The 10,656-nt window shown below is 40.4% G+C and overlaps 1 protein-coding gene across 2 annotated transcripts; it reads right to left on the bottom strand.

Annotated features, from left to right (window-relative positions):
* Positions 1–2,029: 2,029 nt before the first annotated feature.
* LOC119275983 (ubiquitin carboxyl-terminal hydrolase 6-like) lies at positions 2,030–8,735 on the bottom strand. Of its 2 annotated transcripts, XM_037556920.1 has the most exons (17): positions 8,571–8,734; positions 8,425–8,460; positions 8,208–8,315; positions 7,274–7,374; positions 7,051–7,177; positions 4,885–4,944; positions 4,736–4,800; positions 4,431–4,484; positions 3,896–4,004; positions 3,665–3,753; positions 3,521–3,590; positions 3,299–3,379; positions 3,143–3,217; positions 2,908–2,956; positions 2,560–2,679; positions 2,406–2,480; positions 2,030–2,325 (listed from the first exon to the last, which is right to left on the bottom strand). In XM_037556920.1, exons 1-17 carry the CDS (start codon positions 8,652–8,654, stop codon positions 2,276–2,278), a joined length of 1,353 nt encoding a protein of 450 aa, XP_037412817.1. In that variant the 5' UTR covers positions 8,655–8,734; the 3' UTR covers positions 2,030–2,275. The 2 variants fall into 2 exon arrangements, with proteins under 2 accessions (XP_037412817.1, XP_037412818.1); XM_037556921.1 differs by lacking the exon at positions 2,560–2,679 and having other exon boundaries at positions 8,571–8,735.
* Between the last annotated feature and the right edge of the window lie 1,921 nt (positions 8,736–10,656).

Below are 10,656 nucleotides of genomic sequence, written 5' to 3'. Positions count from 1 at the left end.
AATGGGCTCTAGAAAGAGTGGACAAAGGCTGTCGGGTTGCGCCGGGACGGAGGAAGTGAGTGGTGGCAAATGTGTGGTGTCCTAGGCCAAGGTGTGTAGGCCAAAACACATGGGAGGATTGGGCGTTATTGACTTATATAAACATGGTCTGGCCCTAAGATTAAGATGGGAATGGCTCCGACGGACGGATGCATCCAAGCCTTGGCAAGGGCTCAATTTGACGGCGGACAAAAAGGTAGACCAAGCGTTTGGGAGTCTAGTTAAATGGAAGGTTGGCTCGGGAGACAAAACCTTGTTTTTGGAAGACCGGTGGTTGCAGGGGGCAACAATCTCAGAGATTGCCCCCTGGGTAGTGGCAATGGTTCGCACGCAAGTGGCCAACAGGCGACTGGTATGTGATGCTCTAGGCATGCATGCTTGGATGAACGACTTAGTGGGTAACCTATGCACGGAAGGTTTGACCCAGTTCATCAGACTTTGGAAGATCATTTCGGAGGTTCAATTGGATGAGCAGTTGGAGGACCGATCCATCTAGGCTTGGAACGAGTCAGGAGTTTACACAACATCATCAGCATACAAGATGCTTTGCGAGGGAGTGAGATTTCACTCATTCGGAGCCATCTGGAAATGCTGGGCTCCACTTGCGTGTAAGATCTACATGTGGTTGGCAGTACAATACCGACTGTGGACGTCAGATAGAAGGACGAGACATGGATTGCAAGACCAAACATCAAAATGCTACTTATGCGACCAAGAGGAGGACACGGTTGACCATATTTTGCAGCAGTGCATGTTCTCGCGGCAAGTGTGGTTTCGTTGCATTGACAGAATGGGTTTGAGGATCGAGCTTTGCCCTGCAAATGACTGTAGGTTGGTGCAATGGTGGACGGAAGCTAGGAAACAAATTCACAAGTAAACTCGGAAAGGGTTTGACACGTTCGTGATGCTAATCTGTTGGACACTTTGAAAACAGAGGAACGCGAGAGTGTTCGGATCGGGCCATGACAGGAGCGTTTGGAGGACAACTAGCATCCGACTAGTCGAGTAGCATGAGGGAGTGGGGTGGAGGCTTGATTAGGGTCGATTTGTGACACCTAACTAGCAAAATTTTAATCTGTTGTACATATTTTTTTTTTATAAAGATAAAGTACATCATTGGCGTACCCTCGCAAAAAAACCTAACAAGTACTACACTACGAGTTCTCTTACCAAGTTCTTACATAATTGTGTTTTTGCTTGCAATTCTCTTCCCAACCAAATTGTTACAACTCATTTCCAAGAGGGTGAACAAATTGTACTCCCTCCGTTTCTAAATATTGGTCTTTTTAAAGATTTCAACAAGTGACTACATACAGAGCAAAATGAATGAATCTACACTCTAAAATATGTCTATATACATCCATATGTGGTAGTCTATATAAAATCTTTAAAAAGACAAATATTTAAAAACGGAGGGAGTAATTCAAAGAGGGCAAAATGAATGAATCTACACTCTAAAATATGTCTATATACATTCATATGTGGTAGTCTATATAAAATCTTTAAAAAGACAAATATTTAGAAACGGTGGGAGTAATTCAAAGCTACCACAGACCTTGTCCTCCTACCCGGTACACGACCTTGCGCGTCAACTTACAAAAAACATAACCAAGCCTTGATTAGAGTATATTTCAACATTCAAAAGGTAGTGTCTTGAGAATAACCTACTACTCCCTCCATCCGAAAATACTTGTCATCAAAATGAATAAAAAAAGATATATCTAGATGACAAGTATTTCCGGACAAAGGGAGTACTATCTTCCGTTATATTTTTGCTCATTTTAAGAATTTTAAAATTTTGTTCTAATGAATTTTATTGTTCTACCGATTCAAAATAGGACAATGTATTTTTGGCACCTTCCTAAGCCAGCGACCAACTTCTTATTTTTACAGTTTCATAGCGACGGTCAGGTGTTACGCTACTCAAGTACCCCGTCACGGAGAAACAAAAGCCGCATGCCCCATTGCAACATAATATATCAACACAATATTCCAGGAAATAAATAATGTTTAAATAAAAAATCAAACAAATCTTTCTCCATATTTGTTGAGTGCTGATAAATATTCTAGTAGACAAGGAACATCAGAATGGACACTGATCACTTCATTTGAACCAAACTGGAAAATTCATCAATACTTTAATACATCCGCTCATGTGGCACACAAAAACAGGCAAGGAATGCACACAACTTTGGAAATATAAAGCAAATTCGGCTGAGAACTTATCAACTCAGGTTCAGATAACACGAGCTTTGTAAAGGCAGATATATGCCATGTGCCAGTCGCCTGTTAAGAAATATTAGCCTGTTTAGAAACAATTAATGGTATATTTAAGCCGACATTCTTTCAACTAAATAGCTGCTTACCTCCACCAGATAGTTTCAAAATCTCTTCCTCCTTCCGTATGCTTGGGTTGTCGTCATCAAACTCAATCCATTTTCCTGAATGGCAACAAGAAATTATCAATATATTTGCAAGCCCAGAGAGCATTTGATTATGCGTAGCACTAGCTGATCCGACCATCATCTTGCTTAACCCAGCCAACGTAGTGGCCAGAATCTGCACTTCTTCCCTTGTGTGTCAAGACAGCAATTAAATCATAGATGCCAGTTAATTGTTTCTTTGGCACAGAAGAATCAGCTGCATATAAACAAGAACACATCTCTTAGTTTTAGGCAACTTAGTCACCATTGGTAATGAGTTTGATCTCACTGGTAGGAGAGTATTCTGAGAGTTACTGTTTGTGAATGCACATATCAAAAATATGGACACTAGAACCCTACTTAAGTTGGATAATTAGAGAACAAAGCACCACTATTGCTACATGTGAGCAACTTTGCTAAATAATATCATGAACCAATCACTTGCCTTTGTCAATGTCCATGCTAGATGATTCCCCAGCACTAGTTGATGACCCCTGAAATGAAATGTACTAAATCATCAATAGTTATAGCAGGGACTGAAACTAAAAATAAAAATGCCTGACTAGCATTTGCCAGTTGCACAAAAGATTAATCGAATTATCATTCTTAAGAGTTCTAAATGATAAACAGGCCATGTGGTCCAAATCCAATGATAGTCTGGTTAGCAGAAACATCGTTACCTCGATATTCTGTGAGCTGCTTGTTTTCACCTCTACTTTCAAACCAAACCTGGCACTTTCTGCATCTCTCAGCACCTTCACATGCAAATTGAATGTCCCAATCAAAACAATAGCAGAGCTCGCAAATTAAAATTTGAACATTGAACAGAGAGCCACCTGTCGAGGAGTTTGAAGTTTTAGTTTCAACTCATCCGAGCAGAAGTCATAGACATCAAGCTCCAGAGGGTAATCCACTTTCTGGCAAGAACAGAAAATTACAAGATATGTTGACCAAAATGGTTGGGCACAGGATCTCGCATTGCAGTATCAAAATGCACTCTTAATGCTCCACAAAGGCAAGTTTGTTAAGGAAAAGAGAACAAAAAGAATCAAACATACACGTAAAATCTTCGCCTTTTGGTTTGACTCCCTTTTCCAAAAGAAACGAACAAACTGCACAGTCAAGTACCTGAAGAGAGAATATACATACATGTTATCTCTGACTAAGGTGAGAAAAATGATGAATGGGAATTATGCTCTTGCCTAGGCAACTCATTTATTCTCGACTCTCTTGTGTAAATAGCAGTCCGGCCCAGTGATGGGGAAACCTTCTCAAGTTCTGTCTTCAAACCCTGTAGAAAGAATACATGGATAGTTAACAAAACACTAAAGGCATAGAAATATGAGATATGTAAAACGACAGAAAAAGAATTATCCTATCAGCACAACTAACAAAAAAAAGAATACTTAACTAACAAGTGGAATGATACTTACATGCTTCAGTCCTTCATGAAGGTGGTTTACATCATGAGATATATGGCACTTCAGAGAATAAACCGACTCTGCCTCTGAACTCTCCTCACCACTTTCTGCACAGTGTACCCTGCAAATAAAGCTCATCATACACAAATACCTGCCTTTTATTTAGATGAGTAATCTAGCTGCCTTATTTGAAATAACACATGATCCTTCATACATGAAGTACTGGAAATATCAAAATAAGCTACGTCTGCTTGTGAGATGTTGTATCATCAATTTTTACAGGGGACTGCCGCTCTAATGCTCTATATCCTTTGGTGTCCTAGAAATGCAGGAGAGATGTAGTTTTTTTTAATAGATGCATCAAACTAGTGTTATCAGCAATAGCCAACCGACTATCTCTATGCACTGTACAACGCAAGTGAAAATACAGCAGTGTCAGTATCAAGTTGATGACAAATCCCTACAAGAAAACGAACACATAGGTTCGAGGAAACAAAACGAACATATAGAGGCATAAAAACAGATATAAGAGGGAGGACAAGAGAACCTGCTCACAAGATCAATCCCGAAAAGTTCCTTCATCTGAGCAGCAGTAGGTTCACTGCCAAAGAAGAAAAGTGTTATTAAATTGAATTGCCAGCCATGAACACCACAAGTAAATGCCAGTAAAGCTAAGGTGCTGCTCAAAGGGGATGACCCCAAGGGAAGGGAAGATGGAATGAATATAGGTCCACAAGCTGCGTTGTGCATGCCTATCCAAAATACAAAACTATAAAAAACGATGATAATACGACAAGTGTTAGGACTTGGAGTGACCAGAAGCGAGATTTTGGACAAAACCATGCAAGTTACCTTGCTTCTGATGTAAGTGTTTGAGAAAGCGTATAGATCAGCTGTGTCCAGCACTCCTCTGCGTCCTGCAAGTAAGCCATGTGATATCAGCATATAAATTCAACAGCAGACAAGCTAGTATATCTTAATCATAGGCAAACAGAAGGAACCTGCTGCATGTAAACATTATTTTGCTGTTGAGCAAATTGGGGGTATTTTTTCCGCAGCATCTGCATAAAGTTAGATAAAATAAATTTAGACCCTGGAATTCTGGATTGCAAGTTAACGAACTAAATAATTATCATTGATATGCATTCAATTTGTCAAATACTCCGTCCATTCATAAAGTAGTACGCATATTTTTTTTTCAAAAGTCAAACTTCATGAACTTCAACCAAGTTTATAGAGAAAAATCTATATGCTGTATCTTGGAACCGAGGGAGTACATGCAACCTAATTTATGTGCGGTTAATCATAAAAAATTGTTTTACAACAGTAAATCAAAATCAAGCACACAAAGGAGAACAGGTAAGAAACAACACATATTAATCATTTCTACTGTAAATCAGTTAGGGAAACCATGAAAGTTTCTTTTTTAGTTGAATGTATGAAATTAGTCTTTCTAGTGCTGCACAATTAGAACTCTTAGTGTGAATATATAAGTATTGACTGGCGACAAATTTCATTTAGGTACAAATGTTCCTTTTATTTTCGACTTTAGGGCAATGATTACGAGTCGAAGGACTAGTCTTGACTAGTAGTCGAGGGACTAGTCTATGAGTCTCAATGTCATTGTCGACTAGGATTTTCGTGTCGAGCGGTCGAGAAACTAGTCATAGAATAGTCTAGACTAGTCGTGCTCTTTGAGTCGTTTGACTCAAATTTGGGAGGGGATAAGTGAGCCTGCCGCCCAGCCCGCAGCCCGATGGGAGGGAAAAAATGGAGAGCTAGCTTTCAGGCTCGCTCCAGACCTGGGACGAGGCCGCCACCACTGGCGGTGGCAAGGAGCATTGCAACCCTCACCCTCCGCTGGTTCTGCCCCTCCCCTGGATCCACCCTTCCGCTCTCCCTTCACTGGTTCTGCTCTCCCCTGGATCCGCCCCTCCGCTCTCCCTTTGTTGGTTCTTCTCCTCTCCTGGATCCGTCCCTCCAGTCTCCCTCTGCTGGTTCTACTCCTGGATCTGCACCTCCGCCAGGCTGCAGCAAGCAAGCAAGCACTCTTCTGCCAAGTAATTTCTCCCTTCTCTCCTTCCCTTCTTAGATTTCATTTTCTCCCCTGCCCTCTTTCTGATTTCCGTTTTACTTGTTTCAATTTCAAGATCCTTAGGTCTGAGCTACAATGTCTACCCTGCCAGAGATATCTCAAGTAGTGTGTTCAGCAGCAGCTGCAGCTCATGCCGATGAGCATTACAATCCACCGAAGCATCCTGCGAAGAAGCTAACTAGGAGCAAGGACCCAGCATGGAAATGCGCTTTCTGGCCTGATCTGCAGGGCAAATTGACGCTCCAATGTATTCAATTTACATTGTATACTAGTTCAATTTTTAATGGATACTAGGTTTTAGTAATTGATTACTGTAAGTTGTGTACTACAGTATCATGTCGACTTGTTCAGCAGTAGTCTAAACTAGTCACAATTAGTCTATGAGTCTCAGCCTTGGAATGACTCGTCGGATCGTAAATCTTGCTTTAGGGATAAAAAAAATCAAACTGCAAAGCAATGGGATCCTCTTTACCTAAAATTCTAAAGGCTCTTTTAAGGACTTCAGCTTGCAAATATCTAATATACATGTTCCAGACTGAAATTGCGGGTTGTTCCTAACAATAAAGGACCCCCTCGAAACTTCCATCCACCCAAATGCAACTAGACCTACAATTACATTACCTTATGCACTCGGATCATGAACACTTAAACTATACTTACGCAACATAAGCAGCAAATTTTGTATTGGAAATGTACGATAGTTCTATACTGCATTTTTCATCTCATACAATAAAAATTCAAAATACATACTGAACCCAAAAAAATCCAATTTCTCCTGTTTAAATTGTAAGTAGTTGTTTGAAGTTTTCCGGTCTTCAGTAGGAGACTTTGACATAACACTGTAAAGTCATCTACAGATAAAATCATGGTATGTTTACACATGATAATGCTTAAAGTTTGAAATGTTTTGACCTAACACATACATACAAAAAACCATCAAAATGAGTAGTATTCTTAATCTAATTCATAAGATACCATAAAACAGACTACTAACATAAGGAACTCCTGTGCTCACAGAAACTTAGGAAGGATTTCACTGGCTTGAGATGTGAGGGCAGAACTGACGTCTGACCTGTAAGAAGTGAAGAGGTGCAACTGGTCGAACGCTTTGATCAAGCTCTCCGAAAGTATTACGAGTTGCAACTGTTAAACTATGGGATGCTTGATCCACCCCATTGCCCCTCACGTTATCTGAATAACTGCATGAGCAAAAGACAATGAGATCACCAAGATCAAACAATATATAGTCAAAGTCAGTGATACCAGGCTTGGAGGGATGGGTGGGGGAATGAAACCTCAGTAATGCTGACTTAAGCTCTGGAACAGAATGCAGACACTGAAGAGTGGAATTCATGTAACATGTATTCCCCAAGTTATAGAGACCAGCAGTATGCCCCTGGAAGTCACAAGAACAACCTTACTTGTAGCATAGATAGAGAACACCCAAAACCAAACCACCACGCTGGAGCTAAAGTCAAGAGATACTATTCTGATTGGTTTGATGCCAACATTTGGCAAAATCAAAAATTTGTAAAAATTTGGCACCTTCTTGTGAACCTGGCAAGAAAAGTTGGTAACCAACCAATTGCTAGCAAATATTTGGCATTTGCCAAATTTTGTATGCCAACTTTTGACATCAAACCTATCATGCTCTATATACAAATGATTTCATACAGAACTATAGAAGTTATACTTGCTGCATATAGTACCCCGTTGAGACTGATTATATTGGTTCATGATCAGCATCTTAGTTACGTTAAACTGGCTATCCAAAAAAATATTATTGGTTCATGATCAGCAACTTAGTTACATTAAACAGGCTATCCAAAAAAGTTCAACAACAACAACAAAGCCTTTAGTCCCAAACAAGTTGGGGTAGGCTAGAGGTGAAATCCAAGAAAGTTCAAGAAAGATAAATTCATATTTAGCGCAAGTGTCCAATCTGATCCACAAGTTGGAGCATGTGTTCCAACTAATGTCTCTCCATGGCTAGCAGGAAACGTAACAGTATTTACTAAACTCCACAATTTGATCTATTTCTTTTCTTTCTTACTTTTTTGCAAGGGGTAGTTTGATCTATTTCTAATACATGAAAGAGCACCTGCAGAGTGCAGATATATGTTGTAAAGACAAAGTTTATTATGATTCGAATTAGTAACTTAAAAGGTACAGATTGAGGCCTAAAAAACAACATCACATATACGCATAGAACAAGAAGGCCATACACACCAATGCAGCCGCTTGCTCTTCTTCTGGTAAATCTTCAACAAACACAGGGCCTTTCTCTGGAGCTTTCACAATTTCATCAGCCGTACCTATCATCATCAACTTTTGACCCTGCGTAGTGCATTTTGATACTCCAATGTAAAGAGAGTCGTTGAATGTAATAAACTAGTAGGGTCCATTAAAATAAAACTGCGCATGGAAAATAAGTTGAGCTTCTCACATCTTTAAGTCCCAAAGTAGACCAATCTGTCTCATCCTGCATCGTACGGAGAGCATTCGGTGGTTACAGACATGTTAAATATGTCATACACAATGACGATCAATTCGGTCTAATATCCTAGATATTGTATCACCAAAATATGTTACCTTCAATATTCCACCCTTCACCATAATTTTTTGCCGTTCCGGGGGTACACCAGTCAGTGTGTACAACTGGGTCTTGAAAACCATAGGCGGCTGGCTAGTATCAATCTCTATGCCTGGAAAGACCTGCTTCTGCCATTTTATGCATACTGGAAAGCATTTCTAAAGTATTAGTCATGGTAAGAAAACAAGTTGTTTCAACGTGAATGTACTTATGTTATGCCACCAGCCAATGCTTTTAACAATAGTTAAAATGAACTTTGAAGTACAATTGCCAAAAGGAAATACTAAAATAATATAAAATAACATAGAAGACCAATCGATATATATGTTCTGATGTTGGTGGTGACAGCAGCACAAGATGAAAATTGGAAGCCAAAAGCTGAGGTGGTCATGCACGCTGCTCAATTAAGCAAACCGTGTGACCCTACTGCCATCAGGCTAATACTTTATTAACATTAGAAAGAGAATACAAAGCTGCATAGTAGAAACATCATGCCTAATTAACTGCTACTGGCACTAGATTTCTTATGTCATAAAATTTATTAACAGTCTGCCAGATCACAACAGTATCACATGTATGCAGTGTGCCATTATGCAAGAAAAACACAGATGGAGCTCAGTTGTCTGCTTTTGGAGACTGAATAAAAATACATTTAAGTGGTTTGGGTCCAGGACTTGACATAACCCTATACTACATCCACCCTCTAGACATCATACAGCTTGTTAGGTAATCTTGTGGTAGAGTCCTGCGTGAATTAGCAGTTGAGTCTAAGCAGGTTAATTAGTGCGTTTGCTAATTGGCTTGGACAACGTACGTGTGTTAGCTAGCTAAGTTTGAGTTGGACACGTGTTGTATCATGCTAGGAAATTACTAGTCCGGTTTAGACTACAGATTAGGAAAGAGTATAGTCCTATTACTAGTAGGTTTGGTTAGCTGTGTCTAGTCTGTATAGGTTAAGGTTGCTTTGTCGGTTCGTGGCCTTGTGTGTATATATATACACGTGAGGCCGCACAAAATTGTAACGTTGAGCTTCAGAAAAAAAAAGAGAGAAATAAAGGGCAGGATACTGGCCCTTGGCTACAAGTTTTTTGTGCGCTTGTGTTCTTCTACTTTGATGTAATCGATCCATGGGCGAATTCCAACATAGCGCATACTACATGTCATTAGATGTCGGTGCACACAGGGGATAATCCACAGATAATTCCCTTCCTGCAGGCTGTTCTGGTGCCCTCCACTCCCGTCCTTCTTGCTTCCAGTGGCAATACTCTCCATCTACCCAATTCTACAGCATTTTACTCCAGTGCATTCTTGCTTATTATTGTCTACTAGTCACGTAACACAAAGAAAAGAAAATTATGAGCCTTGAATCAGGAGTAGATGTTTTATTGATGAAAATGTATTAACCAAACCTACAGCATTTTACTCAATTCTACAGCATTTTACTCCAGTGCAAGCTGCTACTCTTCCTCCTCTTCTTTGCCTCCAGTCAGTGTATACACCAGTCAGTTTTATTGATGAATTATTGTTTCCTTCTTTGCCTCCGCAATCACGGCCTCTTTTTCTTGCCTCCACAAACTGCTGAGGATTTCTTTTTTCCCATTGGAGTGTGCCGACTTGGGGCTCACGATTGTCAGGCTCTTTCTTGGACCTTGGCTATTGTAAATCTTACTTTTCTATGAAAAATTACAGCCATTTTCGAAATACTGGATCCACCACTACCCGCATACATATAATATTGGATAATCACAACACCACCGAACTGAGGCTTGGTATTCCAATCAGCACATATGCGGGAAGAATAACACGAGTAGACTAGGACATGCAGTAGCAGGCCCAAATCTAGGCGGCTAAACCTAAACCCTAAATTCAAAAGCGTAATCACCTCAAATCCACTACTAAGGCGGATCGAAACGGGCGCTGCCACCGCCAGATTCTTCCTGACCGGTGATCCCGAACTACCTACGCCGGAAGGCAGATCTATCCGTGCAAGCCCAAGCCCTGAAAAGGACGCAAGAGGGCAGACAAAAAGGAAAGGGAAATGCGCGCAGGCGCGGCGCGACGATCGGATCGATGCTTCGTCGAGGA

Source organism: Triticum dicoccoides, chromosome 3B (assembly GCF_002162155.2).
Source record: "Triticum dicoccoides isolate Atlit2015 ecotype Zavitan chromosome 3B, WEW_v2.0, whole genome shotgun sequence".
Taxonomy (NCBI): Eukaryota; Viridiplantae; Streptophyta; class Magnoliopsida; order Poales; family Poaceae; genus Triticum; species Triticum dicoccoides.
Note: the sequence above shows the minus strand (reverse complement) of the source record. Positions and strands in the feature narration are given on the sequence as shown.